This window comes from Pongo pygmaeus, chromosome 10, assembly GCF_028885625.2.
Source record: "Pongo pygmaeus isolate AG05252 chromosome 10, NHGRI_mPonPyg2-v2.0_pri, whole genome shotgun sequence".
In the NCBI taxonomy this organism is placed as follows: domain Eukaryota; kingdom Metazoa; phylum Chordata; class Mammalia; order Primates; family Hominidae; genus Pongo; species Pongo pygmaeus.
Genome location: NC_072383.2, coordinates 6,694,468 through 6,715,249, shown reverse-complemented (window position 1 = coordinate 6,715,249; position 20,782 = coordinate 6,694,468). Strand labels below are relative to the sequence as shown.

General features: G+C 51.0%; 1 protein-coding gene across 3 annotated transcripts; it reads left to right on the top strand.

The window, feature by feature from the left end:
- Positions 1-40: 40 nt before the first annotated feature.
- LPAR5 (lysophosphatidic acid receptor 5) lies at positions 41-19,219 on the top strand. Of its 3 annotated transcripts, none has more exons than XM_054444418.2 (2): positions 41-186; positions 16,595-19,219. In XM_054444418.2, exon 2 carries the CDS (start codon positions 16,811-16,813, stop codon positions 17,927-17,929), a length of 1,119 nt encoding a protein of 372 aa, XP_054300393.1. In that variant the 5' UTR covers positions 41-186; positions 16,595-16,810; the 3' UTR covers positions 17,930-19,219. The 3 variants fall into 3 exon arrangements, with proteins under 3 accessions (XP_054300393.1, XP_054300391.1, XP_054300392.1); XM_054444416.2 differs by lacking the exon at positions 41-186 and adding an exon at positions 1,817-2,134; XM_054444417.2 differs by lacking the exon at positions 41-186 and adding an exon at positions 6,099-6,457.
- Positions 19,220-20,782: the final 1,563 nt, after the last annotated feature.

Below are 20,782 nucleotides of genomic sequence, written 5' to 3'. Positions count from 1 at the left end.
GTGTGGCCTGTTCTGGTTATGATCCCCATCCTCAGCACTGCCACCCTACCCCGTGGCAGTCAGTCCCCAACCCCCGGTTTTACGGATCCACCTGCCGGTGAGACAATCTCATGGGAACGGTGCTCAGGGAAGCAGCCATCTGCCAGGAGAAGCAGAAGACCTGAGAACCCAGGGAGGTGAACTGAGGTAGGCCAAGAAAGCTGGGGCCCTAGGGATGATGTGGGCATGTGGGCAGCTGTGTCTTCATTTCTGAAGCCCTAAGCCCCGTGATGTCAGATGCGAGTGTAGTATTGTTCCTCTGTAGGATAAAGGCCAAAGCCTGATACGATCTTGTCCAAAGGGACCAATCCCAGGGTATAGGGAGTGTGCACCTTGCACTTTATCAGGAAGGGAAAAACCAGGAACTACAGCCTAGATCAGGGAACCTTGGGGTTGCTTTTGTTGTTTTGTTTTTGAGACAGGGTCTTGCTCTGTCACCCAGGCTGGAGTGCAGTGGCGTGATCACCACCCACTGCAGTCTCGACCTCCTAGGCTCCAGCCACACTTCTACCTCAGCCTCTCAGGTACCTGTGACCACAGGAATGTGCCACTATGCCTGGCTAATTTTTAAATTTTTTTGTAGAGATGGGGTCTCTCCATGTTGCCCAGGTTGGTCTCGAACTCCTGGGCTCAAGCAATTTTCCCACCTCGGCCTCCCAAAGTGCTGGGATTACAGGAAGGAAACCCTTGGTGTACAGGAATTTGCCAGATGATCTGGATGTTTAAGTGGTTGCATCTTAACAACCTACATGGAGGTATGACTCCAGCATTGGCCTTTATTATTATTATTATTTTTGAGACGGAGTCTCGTTCTGTTGCCTAGGCTGGAGTGCAGTGGCACAATCTTGGCTCACTGCAACCTCCGCCTCCTGGGTTCACGTGATTCTCTTGCCTCAACCTCCTAAGTAACTGGGATTACAGGCGCACACCACCACGCCTGGCTAATTTTTTGTGTATTTTTAGTAGAGATGGGGTTTCACTATGTTGGCCAGACTGGTCTCGAACTCCTGACCTCGTGATGTGCCCGCCTCGGCCTCCCAAAGTGCTGGGATTACAGACGTGAGCCACTGCGCCTGGCTCAGCACTGGCCTTTAGTAAGTTCACATATCCCAGAGTATGTTCCAGGGACACTGTAGAGTCTCTCTCCCTTCTGTAGGTTCGCGGTGATTAACAGCATTTTGTTATAGCTTGCTTACTATGAGAGTTCAAACATGCACAAAAATAGAAAAGTATAATGCACCCTCATGTACCCTTCACCCAGTTTCCATGATCAACACAAGGCCTATCATTTGACAGCATGTTAAGGCCCTCCAGAGCTTGGTAATAGAGAAACCTGTTTAACCTAGTGCTTCCCAAACTCATTTCACCACAATCCCTTTTCCACCTACCACCAAAAACTTGAACTTGTTTTTATTTATTGAGCATGGACAACATGCCCAGCCCTGTGCCCACAGGGCCCCTTGTCTCTGTGTCGTCTGGCCTGAGGACACAAGACAAGGGGCTGAGGGGAAACAGACCTAAGCAAAGAGGAACCATCCAGCCTAGTGACTGCTGGATGCAGGAGCGAAGTGTGCTCAGTGGGAGGCAGGACCTAACAGAGCACTGTCATGCAGAGGGCCCTGGGCAGGGTGGGGCACAAGCCACGAGTGGCATGGGCTAAACCACCGGCAGACCCAGGAAAGGAAGACAGACACCCAGGGGGAACTGGTGAGGACAGCGAGAGGCTGGTGGGTTAGTCATCTGGCATCAGACGGTGGGTGTGCCAGGAAGAGTTCCCAGACACAGCAGGAATATCTGAACGATGGGTGGGGGCAGGTCCTAGTCGGCAAGAGTCGGGGCTGGATTAAGTATCCTTAGCTGCTGGGGTTTCTTCTCTGGCCAGTCCGTGAAGGCCTCTGAGGGCAATGCTTCCTCTTCACTCTCTCCTTGGCCCGTGTGGGGTTGGGTGAATGCACCGAGCTGGGAGGGATGTGCTGAGATCTGCTGAGGTGGGTGTGTCCCCTCCCGCCCCGGGAGCAGGTCCTACCAGCCCAGCCCAGCCCAGAGCAGGCAGCGGAAGCCAGCTTGGGGCAGCGCAGAGCAACACGGAGCACAGGTATGGGGGTGTCACGAATTGAACTGCCCAGGGAGCACGAGGGGCAGCACCCCCTGTAGAAATGGGGGACTTGGGTGGGGGACAGAGAAGAGGGTGGGCATGGGCCCTGGAAAACTCTTCTGAACAGAGTAAAAAGCTGAAAGGAGCTGCCTCAAATAGACAGATCTTTTCAGATGGAGCTGGACAAACAGCTAACATACCGGCTACACCTCGGGAGTGCTCCTCTTTGACGCCTGAAGCCCCCACTCTGGGGCATCTCGCAGAGGCTGTGTCCTCCCCTCCCCCTCTAGGCCCCCACTGTGGAACTGAGCCCTGGGCCTCCCAGGGAGGGCCCTCTGGGGACTGTTTACACACTTTTTCCACTCCCAGTTAAACCTCAGCCCCTACACCACACATCCCCCAGGGCCAGGCAGATGACTATGAGCTGATCTAATCAAACTTGCTAATGGGTTGACTGGCACAGATGTGTTCTCAGTGTTATCCTTCCCAACTAGCCAAGGTGTACTGTAATGGGGTCTTCAGGAAGTGCTGCCTTAACCCAAAAGGTGCATCTATATAAAGGGATTAGACTGATGGTCTTTGATGTCTCTATGGCTCTGATAGATGGTGGCTTCAGGGGATGGAATTTTGGAGGTGGGGGACATATTTGGAGGTCAGCAGGGCTTTATGATACCTTTGCATCACACCATGAGGATGAGTCCTACCTATTTATTACCTGTGGTTGTGGGGCCCCCATGACAAGAAGAGGACCTCCACCAGATTGTATCTCCAGAACTACTCCTTTTGTTCCTCCCTTCCTCTGTTCCTTCTTTTTTTTTTTGAGACAGTCTCCCTTTGTCACCCAGGCTGGAGTGCAGTGGCACGCTCTCAGCTCACTGCACCCTCTGCCTCCTGAGTTCAAGCAATTCTCTGCCTCAGCCTCCCGAGTAGCTGGGATTACAGGTACGCACCACCATGTCCGGCTAATTTTTGCATTTTTAGTAGAGACAGGGTTTTACCATCTTGGCCAGGCTGGTCTTGAACTCCTGACCTTGTGATCCACCTGCCTCGGCCTCCCAAAGTGCTGGGATTACAGGCATAAGCCACCGCACCTAGCCATTTTTTTTTCAAGTCAGGGTCTCACTCTGTTGCCCAGGCTGGAGTGCAGTGGCATGAACATGGCTCACTGCAGCCTCAAACTCCTGGGTTCAAGCAATCCTCCCGCTTCAGCCTCCAGAGTGCCTGGGACTACAGGCAGGCACCACCATGCCCGGCTAATTTGTTTTTTTTTGAGACGGGGTCTCGCTCTGTCGTCCAGGCTAAAGTGCAGTGGCACGATCTAGACTCACTGTAAACTCCACCTCCTGGGTTCAAGCTATTATCCTGCCTCAGCCTCCAGAGTAGCTGGAAATACAGGCTTGAGCCACCACGACCAGCTAATTTTTGTATTTTGTGTGTGTGTGTGCATGTGTGTAGAGACAGGGTTTCACCATGTTGCCCAGGCTGGTCTTGAACTCGTGCTAAAGCGATCCATTCACCCCTGCCTCCCAAAGTGCTGGGATTACAGGCGCGAGCCACACACTCAGCCTCTGTTAATTTTTTGAAATTTTTTTGTAGAGCGGGGCGTGGTGGCTCACACCTGTAATTCCAGCACTTTGGGAGGCTGAGGCGGGCAGATCACAAGGTCAAGAGATCGAGACCATCCCAGGCAACATGGTGAAACCCCGTCTCTACTGAAAATACAAAAATTAGTTGGGCACGGTGGCACGCGCCTATAGTCCCAGCTACTCGGGAGGCTGAGGCAGGAGAATCCCTTGAACCCTGGAGGCGGAGGTTGCAGTGAGCTGAGATCACACCACTGCACTCAAGCTTGGCAACAGAGCAAGACTCCGTCTCAAAAAATATATATATATATTTTTTGTAGAGATGGGGTCCCACCATGTTGCCCAGGCCGGCAGAAATCCTCCTTTTAGGGTGAGCTAAAGTTGTAGACCCAGTGGGACATGGAGGCAGGGATTGAGGTGAGACAGAAACTTACTCGCATGCAGTATGTGTAGGCCTCACCTCCCAGCCACTCAGAGGCACTAGAGCCCAACTCCATCTGTCTGATACCATCTGCTCTCCCTACTCTGCTGCCCCCAGTGCATACCCCAGGACATACCTACTGACAGAGATTTTTATGCCCGGGGCATTTTAAAAAGCCCAGGAGAATGGCTGGGGACAGTGGCTCACGCCTGTAATCCCAGCACTTTGGGAGGCTGAGGAGGGCAGATCACCTGAGGTCAGGCATTCAAGACCAGCCTGGCCAACATAGTGAAAACCCATCTCTACTAAAAATACAAAAATTAGCCGGGCGTGGTGGCGGGCACCTGTAGTCTCAGTTACTCGGGAGACTGAGGCAGGAGAATTGCTTGAACCCGGGAGGCGGAGGTTGCAGTGAGCTGAGATTGCACCACTGTACTCCAGCCTAGGTGACACAGCAAGCGAGACTCCATCTCAGAAAAAAAAAACAAAACCCAGGAGAAGGAGCCGGCAAGAGGGGTGAGGGCTGAAGCCAGTGCACACTAAGGTCAAGTGAGGTCAGTAAAGCCCACAGGCTCTGGTGGGTTTCCCTGAGGAAGCAGGACCTGCCAGGCTACAAGCAAGGGTCAGATGCACACAGACCACCTCAGGGCACATGTCAGGGGGCTGGGCCTGCCTCCGTGGCTTCTCTTGGGACTGACTTTCTTGCTTTTCCAGCTCTTGAAAGCAGGGTAAAGGGAGAGGCACAATAACAGGTGATATCCGCACATCAGGGAAACTAGCTGTTGAGCTGTAGACCACCTTTGCTTTCTGCCTTTTCCCAGACAAATGTCAGGAGGGATGAGGTCAGAGTACTCAGGGAGGGAGAAGCCAGGGCTGAGGATGATGCCGGAAATGCAGGAAGAGACAGGCTTCAGCAGAGAAGGGTGGGGAAAGGCAGGAGCAGGAATTTTGGCTGGAGAAGCAGGCAGGCCTGGGCTGGGGAGGAGGGAAGACATGACCTGACACCCAGGACCCATGCCAGAGACTCCTCTCTGAGGAAGAATGTGGCCCCTGGGCAGAAGGAGGCCTCCCCACTCACCCTGGGGACTTTGTACTGTCTCCAAACCTTGAGGATGAGGATTCATCCTCCTGTTCCATTTAGTCTTCCATCTCATCCCTGCCCCTCAGGCCCAGGATAAGCGGAAGAAAAGGATTCATTTGTGCCCTCAAAACAGCTCTGGGACAGAGCTTTTCACAAAGGCTTTAGACTGAGCTAAGCTTCTGCTGGAGGCTCAGCACAGCTGGGGTCTGTTTGGAGGGCCTGGATATAGAGATACTGAGTCTTCATGATGAAGCCTGTCTGTGGGGAAAGGGTGCATCCTCCCCGTGCTGCCTGAACACAAGCAGAGGAAGTAGGCTTCGCTAATTCAGCGAGTGGGTTAGAGCACATACTAAAGAGGGACTTCCTGTGTCAGAGCTGAGACAGTGATGGGCCACGAGACTCTAAAATGAGGGTGGGGCTATTCCAGAGCTGATCCTCAGGGGCAAGGAGGATGGGGAGATGTAAGAACCTTCTTTTCAGACCTCTGACCCTAGGAATTGGAGTCGGGGGACCCAGGATGTGAATTATTTGAAAGAGGAGGCACGCCGGGTGCAGTGGCTCACACCTGTAATTCCAGCACTTTGGGTGGCCGAGGCAGGCAGATCATAAGGTCAGGAGTTCGAGACCAGTCTGGCCAATATAGTGAAACCCCGTCTCTACGAAAAATACAAAAAATTAGCTGGGTGTGGTGGTGTGCGCCTGTAATCCCAGCTACTCAGGGGGCTGAGGCAGGAGAATCGCGTGAATCCGGGAGGCAGAGGTTGCAGTGAGCTGAGATTGCACCATTGCAGTCCAGCTCGGGCGACAGTGTGAGACTCCGTCTCAAAAAAAAAAAAAAAAAAGAAAACAAACCGGAAAGAAAGAAAGAGGAGGCAAAAGACAGAGCAAGGCATGTGGTGCTTGCGGGGAGGTGGGCAACACAGGAAGGGTATGGAGGAGGAACTGGGCAAAGAGGAGGCATTCCCTTCCCCCTGCCCTTCTCATTGTTCCCAACCCCCTGGTCCTTTCTCTTCAGCTCCCCTCAACGTCATTTGCCAGAGAGGCTGGATACCAGGGCAGGGTGTGTGGAGGAGAGTGAGGGAATGATCATGATTGCACCTCCTGCTCACTTTTACACTCTTGTTCTCACTTCCTGCCTCTGGTATATAATAGCCCTGCCCCTCTGGCTTATCTCAGCAAAGAGCAGTGCCCAGCCCAGCTCAGAGGGCAATGGGACAGATCCCAGAGGCCCTGAGGAGGTAAGTAACCTGGCCCCCGGATGTGTACGTGGGAAGCTGAAGGACAGAGACCCAGGGAGAAGGAAGGTGGCACACACTCTGGTGTGTGGGTGGGTGATATAGAAGGAGCAGTCCCGGAGCCTGTGTGTGTGTTGTGGTCTCTTTGCTCCTCAGTGCTTTGGGGTTGAGCTCTCCCGTGCTTGTGAAGCTGCCTGGTTCTGTCTGTGTAAGGATACTGTCCCTAAGGCAGGGCCTTCTTTCTCTTCCTCCCCAGCCCAGTTGTCTCTGCACATACATGTTTATTACAGGATGTGTATAGACACTGAGTTCTGTGTTACTAGGGATCTTGTGTGCACATCTCTTAGCGTATGTGTATATGTGTCTGTGCACACATGTGTAATGAGTGGTATACTTACCTGACATCAGTGTGTGCCGACGTTCTTCAGACTACGGGGGCCTCCATGTCCCTCCTTCCTGGTGTTCCTTCTTTTCTGGGGCAGCTGCCATTTCTTTGATTCCTGCATCTCTCCTATAGCCTGACCTCTTCTTCAAGGCAGGACTGGGGGAGAGGGTCTGGGCTGCCCCTCCCCCACACCTACATTCCCTCCTTCCACATCCTGTTAGCCTCCTTTTTGGCAGTTTTTTCCATCTTCGCCATCTGGCCTGGCACTGTGCCCATTCAGCTCCTGAAGGGAGCCCCAGGGCTCGGGAAGCAGGAGTGTGGGATGGGGACTAGGCCAGGGGCCTGGCAGGTCTCAGTGCTCAGCTTGGGCCATTCTGTGTGACTCTCAGAAAGAGGCAGCTTTTTGACAACCAGGCTCCTCTATAAAGATGGGCTGGGGCCAGGTGCGGTCGCTCATGCCTATAATCTCAGCACTTTGGAAGGCTGAGCCGGGTGGATCAACTGAGGTCAGGAGTTCAATACCAGCCTGACCAATATGGTGAAACCTGTCTCTACTAAAAATACAAAAATTAGCCAGGCATGGTGGCGTGCGCTTGTAGTCCCAGCTACTCAGGAGGCTGAGACAAGAGAATTGCTTGAACCTGGGAGGCAAAGGTTGCAGTGAGCTGAGACTGTACCACTGCACTCCAGCCTGGGCAACGGGGAGACTCCATCTCAAAAAAAAAAAAAAAAAAAAAAAGATGTGCTGGATGCAGTGCTCACTCTTGTAATTCCAGCACCCAGCACTTTGGGAGGCCGAGGTCTGCGGATCACTTGAGGTCAGGAGACCAGCCTAGCCTGGCCAACATGGTGAAACCCCATTTCCACTGAAAACACAAAAAATTAGGCAGGTGTGGTGGTGCGAGCTATGATCCCAGCTACTCGGGAGGCTGAGGCACGAGAATTGCTTGAACCCAAGAGGCAGAGGTTGCAGTGAGCCAAGATTGTGATACTGCACTCCAGCCTCCAAACGAAGTGAGACTGTATCCAAAAAAAAAGAAACCCAAGGACTTCTCCCCTTTGGAATAGAGTAACAAGACAGCATCGCCATTTCCTTTGCTAAAAAATTCCTAACTATACCTTTACATTTATTTATTTATGTTTTTTGAGACAGAGTTTCACTCTTGTCGCCCAGGCTGGAGTGCAGTGGCGCGATCTCGGCTCACTGCAACCTCCACCTCCTGGGTTCAAGGGATTCTCCTGCCTCAGCCTCCCGAGTAGCTGGGATTACAGATGCCGCCACCACGCCTGGCTAATTTTTGTATTTTTAGTAGAGGCGGGGTTTTGCCATGTTGGCCAGGCTGGGTTTGAATGCCTGACCTCAGGTGATCCGCCCGCCTCAGCCTCCCAAAGTGCTGCGATTGCCGGTGTGAGCTACCACTTGGCCTAACTTTACCTTTAAGTAGCCGCTCAACTAATAATCTTGGTCTATTTAACATTTTAATTTTTTCTTTTTGAGACGGAGTCTTGCTCTGCCGCCTAGGTTGGAGTGCAGTGGCGCAATCTCGGCTCACTGCAACCTCTGCCTCCCAGGTTCAAGCGATTCTCCTGCCTCAGCCTCCCGAGTAGCTGGAATTACAGGCAGGTGCCACCAAGCCCGGCTAATTTTTTGTATTTTTAGTAGAGATGGGGTTTCACCGTGTTAGCCAGGATGGTCTTGGTCTCCTGACCTTGTGATCCACCCACCTTGGCCTCCCAAAGTGCTGGGATTACAGGTTTAAGCCACCACGCTTGGCCCTTTTTTTTTTTTTTTTTTTTTTTGAGACAGAGTCTCACTCTGTCAGCCAGGCTGGAGTGCAGTGGCACGATCTCGGCTCACTGCAACCTCCATCTCCCGGGCTCAAGCAATTCTCCTGCCTCAGCTTCCCGAGTAGCTGGGATTACAGGTGTGTGCCACCACGCCTGGCTAATTTTTGTATTTTCAGTAGAGATGAGGTTTCACCATGTTGGCCAGGCTGGTCTCAAACTCCTGACCTCAGGTAATCTGCCTGCCTCGACCTCCCAAAGTGCTGGGATTACAGGCGTGAGCCACCATGCCTGGTACGTTGTAACTTTTTCAACAGAAAGACCTGAGATCAGCCAGGCACAGTGTAATCCCAGCACTTTGGGAGGACAAGGCAGGCGGATTACCTGAGGTCAGGAGTTCGACACCAGCCTGGCCAACATGGTGAAACCCAGTCTTCTCTACTAAAAATACAGAAATTGGCCGGGCGCTGTGGTTCACGCCTGTAATCCCAGCACTTTGGGAGGCCGAGGCGGGCAGATCACCTGAGATTGGGAGTTCAAGACCAGCCTGACCAACATGGAGAAACCCCGTCTGTACTAAAAATACAAAATTAGCCAGGCGTGGTGGCGCATGCCTGTAATCCCAGCTACTAAGGAGGCTGAGGCAGGAGAATCACTTGAACCTGGGAGGTGGAGGTTGCAGTGAGCCGAGATCGTGCCATTGCACTCCAGTCTGGGCAACAAAAGTGAAACTCTATCTCAAGAAAAAAAAAAAGAAAGAAATTAGCCGGGCGTGGTGGTGAGTGCCTGTAATCCTAGCTATTCGGGAGGCTGAAGCAGGAGAATCACTTGAACCCGGGAGGTGGAGGTTGCAGTGAGCCGAGATTGTGCCACTTCGCTGCAGCCTGGGTGACAGAGCATGCAAAACTCCATCTCAAAAAAGAAAAGGAAGGAAGGCAGAAAGGAAAAGAGAGAGAGAGAGAGAAGGAAAGACAGACAGACTTGAGGTTCTTTGAAAATCATCCATCCACTCATTCAGTGTCTAGTATATGCTTTCTAATTGGAAGGATCTACTGGTTCTCCAAGTAGTGGTTAAGAATGATCAAGTGGGCCAGGCACGGTGGCTCACGCCTGTAATCCCAGCTCTTTGAGAGGCCAAGGCGGGCAGATCACGAGGTCAGGAGATAGAGACCATCCTGGCTAATACAGTGAAACCCCATCTCTACTAAAAATACAAAAAATTAGCCGGGTGTGGTGGCAGGTGCCTGTAATACCAGCTACTCGGGAGGCTGAGGCAGGAGAATGGCGTGAACCCGGGAGGCGGAGCTTGCAGTGAGCCCAGATTGAGCCACCACACTCCAACCTGGATGACAGGGCGAGACTCCGTCTCAAAAAAAAAAAAAAAAAAAAGAAAAAGAAAAAGAAAAAGAAAAGAATGATCAAGTGATACTGTAATTATAGTGTAAACTGTTATTGAAATCTTATTTGCAAGCTGTTTCCAAACAGGTCTTTTAAGGGAAGTGGTCTTTTACTGAGTTATACATTTGGACAAGATTGATATAAGAGCTATTATCACAGGATTAGAGCACGGGCGGGGGTAGTTGGGGGCAGGATGGGTGTAGGAGGTGGGGAGGGTGAATTTCCTGTTAAGCAGCCAATGAGTATCACTCAGGGCCTGCTAAATGCAGAGGGTGAAATGTGTCTGCAAGGTGCACTCCCACCCTAGGAACTTACCATCTAGTTGGGGAAATAGAACAAATATACATAAAACGATTGAGGGGCTCAAAACAGCAAACTAAGTGCTTACGTATACACTTAAGGGGGAATTGTAAGGAGGTTTATTTATTTTTTATTTTTTTGAGATGGAGTTTCACTTTTGTCACTCAAGCTGGAGTGCAGTGGCACGATCTCTGCTCACTGCAACCTCCGCCCCTTGGGTTCAAGCAATTCTCCTGCCTCAGCCTCCCGAGTAGTTGGGATTACAGGCACCTCCCACCTCGCCCGGCTAATTGTTTGTATTTTTAGCAGAGGTGGGGTTTCACCATGTTGGCCAGGCTGGTCTCAAACTCCTGGCCTCGTGATACGCCTGCCTCGGCCTCCCAAAGTGCTGGGATTACAGGCATGAGCCACCATTCCCGGTCTATTTACTTATTTTTATTGAGACGGAGTCTCACTCTGTTGCCCAAACTGGAGTGCAGTGGCATGATCTTGGTTCACTGCAACCTCCGCCTCTTGGGTTCAAGTGATTCAAGGAGGCATATTTATGTGTATGTGTGAAAGATGAGTTTATGTCACCACTTTTGGAAGTGGGTTATTAAAAATAACCCACCTCAAATAACCCATTTTATACATTTCAGTTGGACAAATGAGGAAGTGAAATAATGTATCTATGTTAGATATTATGTACAGAAATTAAAATATGGTGATGATCAGTAAATGACAGCTATTATTTTTAACATTTACAGAGGTAGGTGTTGGGAATACACAAAGATGAATAAGCCATGGTCCACAGCCCCTCCCTCTAAGAGTTCACAGTCTAATGGGAGGGGCAGACCAGGAACAGCTGACTACCATGCATGGGGAGAGCTCTGATAAACCTGCGCACTGCTGCGGAGGCACAAGTGCGGGTACCACATCCGCCTTGTGTTGCGGGGGCAGTCAGGGAAGGCTTTGCAGAGTCCTGAGAAAATACTAGGCTTGCCAGTTGGAGAACGGGAGGCAGGGCATTCCAAGTTGAAGAAACACCACATACAAAGGCAGAGTCCTGAAAACATAAGGTATGTCCACAATTAGTATTAGTTTGGTGTGAATGGAGCAAAGGAGCATGGGGCAGTGGAGTGTATCAGAAATGAGCCTGGTTTTACTTGCTTTTCAGCATGTTTAAGTCTCATTTGGTATTATTTTCATTGTTGAGATTGGTATTTTGCAGAGGAAGTATTTCTTTATTCCCTTTAACTGTTTTACTATATCTCTTACAAGTCTCAAACTGCTGATGGTGGTGGTTGGAGGGAGAACAAAACCAAATACAAGAAAAACTTGTGGCCAGGTACAGTGGCTCATGCCTGTAATCCTAGGACTTACAGAGCCCACGGCAAAAGGATTGCTTGAGCCTGAGTTTAAGACCAGCCTGGGCAACACAGTCAGACCCCGTTTCTATGAAAAAAATTTTTTTTCTTTTTTTGAGATGGAGTCTTGCTCTGTTGCCCAGGCTGGAGTGCAGTGGCACGATCTTAGCTGACTGCAACCTCTGCCTCCTGGGTTCAAGCGATTCTCCTGACTCAGTCTCCTGAGTAGCTGGGGTTACAGGCACCTGCCACTATGCCTGGCTATTTTTTTGTATTTTTAGTAGAGACGAGGTTTCACCATGTTGGCTAGGCTGGTTTCGAGCTCCTGACCTCAAGTGATCCACCCATCTCAGTCTCCCAAAGTGCTAGGATTACAGGCGTGAGCCACTGCCCCTGGCCATCTACAAAAAATTTAAAAATTAGCCAGGGATGGTGGCACACGCCTACTCAGAGACTGAGCTAAGAGGATCACTTGAATCTGGGAGGTCAGGACTGCAGTGGGCCAAGATCGAGCCACTGCTTTCCAACCTGGACCACGGAGTGAGACCCTGTCTCAAAAACAAAAAACAAACAAAAAAAAAACTTGTTATAGCCAGGTTTATGACTTATTTTCTTGCAACAATTTAAACAGTTCCTTTTTTTTTTTTTGAGACAGCTCACTGTCGCCCAGGCTGGAATGCAGTGGCGTGAACTCAGCTCAGTGCAAATTCTGCCTCCCGGGTTCCCGCCATTCTCCTGCTTCAGCCTCCTGAGTAACTGGGACTACAGGCGCGCCACCACACTCAGCTAAATTTTTTTGTATTTTCAGTAGAGACGGGGTTTCACCGTGTTAGCCAGGATGGTCTCAATCTCCTCACCTTGTGATCCGCCCGCCTCGGCCTCCCAAAGTGCTGGGATTACAGGCGTGAGCCACCGCGCCCGGCCCTCTTTTTTTTTTTTTTGAGATGGAGTCTCACTCTGTTGCCCAGGCTGGAGTGCAGTGGCTCAACCTCGGCTCACTGCAAGCTCCGCCTCCCGGGTTCATGCCATTCTCCTGCCTCAGCCTCCTGAGTAGCTGGGACTACAGGTGCCTGTCACCACGCCCGGCTAATTTTTTGTATTTTTAATAGAGACGAGATTTCACCGTGTTAGTCAGGATGGTCTCAATCTCCTGACCTCATGATCCGCCTGCCTCGGCCTCCCAAAATGCTGGGATTACCAGCGTGAACCACCACGCCCGGCCTAAACATTTCCTTTTGAAAGTAATAAGCTCGGTGTCTTGGGATAATTGCTCAGGGTCTCAGACAACTTCTCTCCCTAAGATGACATCTAGACACCCAGGTTCACAGTGGCATTATTCACAATAGCCAAAAGGTGGAAAGAATCCAAGTATTCACTGACAGATGAATGGATGAGCAAAATATTATACAAGGAAATACATTATTCAGCTATAAAAATGAAATTCCAGGCCAGGCGCGGTGGCTCACGTCTGTAATCCCAGCACTTTGGGAGGCCGAGCTGGGCAGATCACCTGAGGTCAGGAGTTCGAGGCCAGCCTGACCAACAGGGAGAAACCCCATCTCTACTAAAAATACAAAATTAGCCACGCGTGGTGGCGCATGCCTGTAAGCCCAGCTACTTGGGAGGCTGAGGCAGGAGAATCGCTTGAATCCCGGAGGCAGAGGTTGCAGTGAGCTGAGATCGCGCCATTGCACTCCAGCCTGGGCAACAAGAGCAAAACTAGGTCTCAAAGAAAAAAAAGGAAAAGAAAAAAAAGAAATTCCTTTACATACTACAACATGAATAGATCTTGGAAACATTATGCTAAGTGAAATAAACCAGACTCAAAAGGACAAATATTGTATGATTCCACTCATATGAGATATCTAGAATAGGCAAATTCATTGAGACAGAAAGTAGACTAGAACCAGGAGCTGAATGGGGTGCAGTGGGTAGTACTGCTTAATGACTGCAGAGTCATTGCTTGGTTGATGAAAAAGTTCTATTTCTGGAAACAGACAGTGGTGACAGTTAAGCAACACTGTCTTGGTCTTTTTTGTTGTTGTTGTTTTTGAGACGGACTCTCACTCTGTCTCCCAGGCCGGAGCGTGATGGATTAGACCTGCTGGTCCGGGAGCACTTGGCAAAACTCAATCCACAGGGCCTTCCCCTGCCTCGTAAGACTGTGCCGTCACATTTGTTCACATGTGGCTCTGGTCAAGACTAGCATGCCATCAGCCTATGAGGGCATTGTCATATTATTATTCCCATTTTACACATGAAGAAACTGAGAAGTCAAACCATTAAGCTGAACCCAGTTTGCTTTGACCACAAATCCAGCCCACATAAGCGCAATGATGCACGTGATGAGTAAGGCTGGGATTTTGTTCTGTGTTTGGGAGTTTTGTTTGCTTGTTTGACATGGAATCTCACTCACTCTCTCACCCAGGCTGGAGTGCAGTGGCGTGATCTCGGCTCACTGCAACCTCCGCCTCCTGGGTTCAAGTGACTCTCCTGCCTCAGCCTCCCATGTACTCGGGAGTTTGACCTTTATTCTTTGGATAATGAGGAGCTAGCCTAGCACCTGGTCCAAGGAGGAGCTCCATAAGACCACCTATTGATTTGTGCTTATTATCTGTCTCCCTCCAATGGAATGTAAAGGAGGTGGGGGCAAAGACTTTTTGTTTTGTTCCCTGCTGTGAACATGCCTGGAAACTTCTATGAGCTCAGTAAGCAAGGAAAGAAGGAAGGAAGAGATCTTGAGATAGTAACAGCAACCTAAGCATTTTACACACATCATCTTAATCTCCAGACAACCTCATGAATTCTCTCTCTGTCTCTCTCTCTCTCTCATTTTTTGAGACAGAGTCTTGCTCTGTCACCCAGGCTGGAGTGCAGTGGCGTGATCTCAGCTCACTGCAACCTCTGCCTCCTGGATTCAAGCAATTCTCATGTCTTAGCCTACTGAGTAGCTGGGATTACAAGTGCATACCACCACACCCAGCTAATCTTTGTATTTTTAGTAGAGGTAAGATTTTGTCATGTTGGCCAGGTTGGTCTTGAACTCCTGGCCTCAAGTAATCCACCCACATCAGCCTCCCAAAGTGCTGAGATCACAGGCATGAGGTACCGTGTGGCCGCCTTTCTGTTTTTTTTTTGAGATGGAGTCTCATTTTGTCACCCAGCCTGGAGGGCAGTGGTACGATGTCAGCTCACTGCAACCTCCGCCTCCTGGGTTCAAGCGATTCTCCTGTGTGAGCCTCCTGAGTAGCTGGGACTACAGGTGCACGCCACCACATCTGGCTAATTTTTGTATTTTTAGTAGAGACAGGGTTTTGCCATGTTGGCCAGGCTGATCTCGAACTCCTGACCTCAGGTGATCTGCCCGCCTCAGTCTCCCAAAGTGCTGGATTACAGGCGTGGGCCACTACGCTGGCCCTGGCCCTCTTTCTTTCTTTTTTGAGACGGGCTCACTCTGTCACCCAGGCGGGAGTGCAATGGTGGGCTTCAGGCTCACTGCACTGCAGCCTCCACCTCCCTGGAGTCAAGTGATTCTCTCACCTCAGCCTCACAAGTAGCTGGGACTACGGGCATGTGCCACCATGCCCAGCTAATTTTTTAATTTTTTTATATTTTATATATATATATTTTTTGAGACAATCTTGCTCTGTCACCCAGGCCGGAGTGCAATGGTGTGATCTCGGCTCACTGCAACCTCTGCCTTCCGGATTCAAGCAATTATCCCTGCCTCAGCCTCCTGAGTAGCAGGGATTATAGGCACCTGCCACCACGCCTGGCTAATTTTTTTTTTTTTTTTTTTTTTTTTTTTTTTTAGTAGACAGGATTTTGCCATGTTGGCCAGGATGGTCTCGACCTCCTGACCTCAGGTGATCCACCCACCTCAGCTTCCCAAAGTGCTGGGATTACAGATGTGAGCTACCGCGCCCAGCCTTATTTTTATTTTTTATTTTATTTTATTTATTTATTTTGAGATGGAGTTTTGCTCTTGTTGCCCAGGCTGGAGTACAATGGCGCGATCTTGGCTCACTGCAATCTCCGCCCCCCAGGTTCAAGCAATTCTCCTGTCTCAGCCCCCTGAGTAGCTGGGATTACAGGTGCCCGCCCCTATGCCAGGCTAATTTTTAGTATTTTTTTTAGTAGAGATGGCGTTTCACCATGTTGGCTAGGCTGGTCTCGAACTCCTGACCTCAGGTGATCCACCTGCCTCGGCCTCCCAAAGTGCTGGGATTACAGGCGTTAGCCACCATGCCTGGCTATTTTTATTTTTTGAGACAGAGTTTCACTTTTGTTGTCCAGGCTGGAGTGCAATGGCACAGTCTCAGCTCACTGCAACCTCTGCCTCCTGGTTTCAAGCGATTCTCCTGTCTCAGACTCTCGAGTAGCTGGGATTACAGGCGTGCACCACCACGCCCAGCTAATTTTTGTATTTTTAGTAGAGATGGGGTTTCACCATATTGGACAGGTTGGTCTCGAACTCCTGACCTCAGGTAATCCACCCGCCTCAGCCTCCCAAAGTGCTGGGATTACAGGCGTGAGCCACTGCACCTGGCCCTGTATTTTTTTTTTGAGATGGGGTTTCACCGTGTTGCCCAGGCTGGTCCCCAACCCCCAGGTTCAAGGAATTGGTCTGCCTTGGCCTCCCAAAGTGCCAGGATTACAGGTGTAAGCCACTGCACCCAGCCAAGATTAATTTTTCTGAAGTCACACAACCAGGCAAGTTAGCAAAACCAAGATTTAAACCTAGGCATCCGAGTCCCTGCCTTCAAACCTGGGTGTTTATTCTATATAGTCCTGCTGTAGGAACCTATTCTGGCCCAATGGCAGACTTGAGGCTGAGAAAAGATTCAGAAGGCCTGCCAGTGGAGCTAAACATTTGCGTATGCAGCCCTGTCTCTGTATAACTTCTGGCTTGCCTTCCTATTCCAGGTCTCTGCTGCTGATGAAGCTGTGACCAAACGCACCCAACCCTTGGCAGTCATCTGTCCCTGCAGCCATAGCCCACGTTGCCATGCCCTCCCTCTGCTTGTTTTGGGACCATGTCTGTACAGCCTCTAGGCCCCAGCCCCGGAGGTGAATGCCATGCCATGACTCTGGTGTGCCCCATGGCATCCCCAGCCTAGCTCCTATTCCCACTTTGGCACGATGTTAGCCAACAGCTCCTCAATCAACAGTTCTGTTCTCCCGTGTCCTGACTACCGACCTACCCACCGCCTGCACTTGGTGGTCTACAGCTTGGTGCTGGCTGCCGGGCTCCCCCTCAACGCGCTGGCCCTCTGGGTCTTTCTGCGCGCGCTGCGCGTGCACTCGGTGGTGAGCGTGTACATGTGTAACCTGGCGGCCAGCGACTTACTCTTCACGCTCTCGCTGCCCGTTCGTCTCTCCTACTACGCACTACACCACTGGCCCTTCCCCGACCTGCTGTGCCAGACGACGGGCGCCATCTTCCAGATGAACATGTACGGCAGCTGCATCTTTCTGATGCTCATCAACGTGGACCGCTACGCCGCCATCGTGCACCCGCTGCGACTGCGCCACCTGCGGCGGCCCCGCGTGGCGCGGCTGCTCTGCCTGGGCGTGTGGGCGCTCATCCTGGTGTTTGCCGTACCCGCCGCCCGCGTGCACAGGCCCTCGCGCTGCCGCTACCGGGACCTCGAGGTGCGCCTGTGCTTCGAGAGCTTCAGCGACGAGCTGTGGAAAGGTAGGCTGCTGCCCCTCGTGCTGCTGGCCGAGGCGCTGGGCTTCCTGCTGCCCCTGGCGGCGGTGGTCTACTCGTCGGGCCGAGTCTTCTGGACGCTGGCGCGCCCCGACGCCACGCAGAGCCAGCGGCGGCGGAAGACCGTGCGCCTCCTGCTGGCTAACCTCGTCATCTTCCTGCTGTGCTTCGTGCCCTACAACGCCACGCTGGCGGTCTACGGGCTGCTGCGGAGCAAGCTGGTGGCGGCCAGCGTGCCTGCCCGCGATCGCGTGCGCGGGGTGCTGATGGTGATGGTGCTGCTGGCCGGCGCCAACTGCGTGCTGGACCCGCTGGTGTACTACTTTAGCGCCGAGGGCTTCCGCAACACCCTGCGCGGCCTGGGCACTCCGCACCGGGCCAGGACCTTGGCCACCAACGGGACGCGGGAGGCGCTCGCGCAATCCGAAAGGTCCGCCGTCACCAACGACGCCACCAGGCCGGATGCCGCCAGTCAGGGGCTGCTCCGACCCTCCGACTCCCACTCTCTGTCTTCCTTCACACAGTGTCCCCAGGATTCCGCCCTCTGAACGCACATCATGCCATTGCGCTGTCCGTGCCCGACTCCCAACGCCTCTCGTTCTGGGAGGCTTGCACGGTGTACACACAAGAAGGTGGGCTGGGCACTTGGACCTTTGGGTGGCAATTCCAGCTTAGCAACGCAGAAGAGTACAAAGTGTGGAAGCCAGGGCCCGGGGAAGGCGTTGCTGCTGGAAATGGCTTCTTTAAACTGTGAGCACGCAGAGCACCCCTTCTCCAGTGGTGGGAAGTGATGCAGAGAGTCCACCCGTGCAGAGGGCAGAAGAGGACGAAATGCCTTTGGGTGGGCGGGGCATTAAACTGCTAAAAGCTGGTTAGATGGAACAGAAAATGGGCATTCTGGATTTAAACCGCCACAGGGGCCTGAGAGCTGAAGAGCCCCAGGTTTGGTGGACAAAGCTACTGAGATGCCTGTTCATCTGCTGACTTCTGTCTAGGCTCATGGATGCCACCCCCTTTCATTTCGGCCTAGGCTTCCCCTGCTTGCCACTGAGGCCTAATACAAGAGTTCCTATGGACAGAACTAGATTCTTTCTTGCATAGTGACGTGACAATTTAGACTTGGCATCCAGCATGGGGTAGTTGGGGCAAGGCAAAACTAACTTAGAGTTTCCCCCTCGACAAAATCCAAGTCCAAACCCTTTGTAGGTTATCCTTTCTTCCATTACATCCCCTTTTCCAGGCCTCCTCCATTTTAGGTCCTTAATATTCTTTCTCTTTCTCTCTCTCTCTCTTTTCTCTCTTCTCTCTCCTCTCCTCTTTCTTCTCCTCTTCTCTCTCTCTCCCTCTCTCTCCTTTGTCCAGAGTAAGCATAAAATTCTTTCTACTAAAGCATTGGTTCTCAAACTTTTTGGTCTCAGACCCCACTCTTAGAAATTGAGGATCTCAAAGAGCTTTGCTTATATTTTGTTCTTTTGATACTTACCATACTAGAAATTAAAGCGAATACATTTTCTAAATAAATACACATGCACACATTACATTAACCATGGGAACAATAATGTCACCATACACACTTCATGAAGCCTCTGGAAAACTCTACAGTACACTTGTGAGAGAATGAGAGTGAAAGGGACAAATAACATCTGTGTAGCAGTATTATGAAAATAGCTTGACCTCGTGGACTTCCTCAAAGGGTTGGTCCCTGGATCACACTTTGAGAACCATACTTGTCCTGAAGTATTGGAGTTCATGTCTAACTTCTTCCCAGGGCATTATGTACAGTGCTTTTTATTACTGTGGGGAGAGGGCAGTGCTAAATAAATTCATCACTACTGATAGTCTGCATGGCTCAGGGTTTTCCTGCGGCCCTAGGAGTAGTACATAAAATGGAACACTACCCTGGGCATATCAGAGCAGCAGCCCTGGGGCAGGGATGGAGACTGGGGGGTGGAACTAGTCATACATTCAGGCGGAGGGGATGGGGCTTCTCTGGGGCAGGGAAAAGGGAACTGTGCCACAGCCAGGAGAGAAAAGTTTATGGGGAATTTAAGAGTGAGATGGGAGGACAGGAATAGGCTGTCCATTCTCAGCACGCTGGAAGCAAGGGAAATGAGCCATCTACTATTCCTTCCCTCTTTTTTTTTTTTTTTTTTTTGAGACGGGGTCCCACACTGCCACCTGGGCTGGAGTGCAATGGCACGATCTCGGCACACTGCAACCTCTGCCTCCCGGGTTCATACGATTCTCCTCCCTCAGCCTTCCAAGTAGCTGGGATTACAGGTGCACACCACCACACCCGGCTAATTTTTTGTATTTTTAGTAGTGATAGGGTTTCACTATGTTGGCCAGACTGGTCTCGAACTCCTGACCTCAGGTGAATCTGCTTGCGTCCCAAAGTGCTGGGATTACAGGCATGAGCCACCGTGCCCGGCTATTCCTTCCCTCTTCACCCAAGTTGGGGGCTCAGAGGGGCTGCAGAGTTGGCACTTGTGGACATCTGCAGACCCTGACATTACTGAGGGAGTTGTTGCCCTGTGTGCGTCCTATAGCATTTCTGTCCCTATGTCTCAATACTGTATTTTTATCTGTGTGTGCACGCACTGTGTGTGTGTGAGAGAGAGAGTAGTGTGTGTGTGTGTGTGTCAGGGTTCTCCGTTTGTGTCTGTTTTAGTCCAGGGTAGCCTTTTGTGTGTGCCTTTATGCCAAGTGCTCCAGACGGTGATTTACAGGGGTAAAATGACCCCTGGTGGCCAAATCGGAGAACTGACCCAGATTCCTCAGGGATAGCCATGAAATCTGGGCCTTTCTCCATCTGGGTGGAGATTGGAGCCTGGAGCCCGGCACTTACCTCCAGCCGCTCTGGAAGAGGCCTGGTGATTAGCACCTGCTCCATCTCTCTTCATCTTCAGGGTTCAAGACCTGTGCCCTTCCTGTCCTGAGAGCACTGGCAGCGCCAAACCTCGTAGTCCAAAATCTTAGCACTTTGCCCTATTCAAGCAGAATCAAACACAATTTTTAAAGATTACTTGAGTACTTTTATAGGCAGGTACATGAGTTCCAAAGTAATTACAACTCACGGCATGTATCACTTTCCAACGTACCATATAATTTATTTATTCTAATTTTTATAGTTTATCATCTCCACCACCCCGTCCTATATCCTAGGTAGAAAGTAAGTTCTGTGGGAGCATGGATTTTTGCTTGATTCTCTGATGATCCCCAGCATCTAAAACAGTGCCTGGCACAGAGAAAGTGCTCAATAAATATTTGTTGAATGAATGAACAGTCAGATCTTGCTGTGAAGTAGTTTACAATCTAGTGGGAACCATAGAACAAGTAAACAAAAACTATAATGCCAGGCAGAAAACACAAGAATGCAGGGTAAGGTGTTGGCAGTTGGT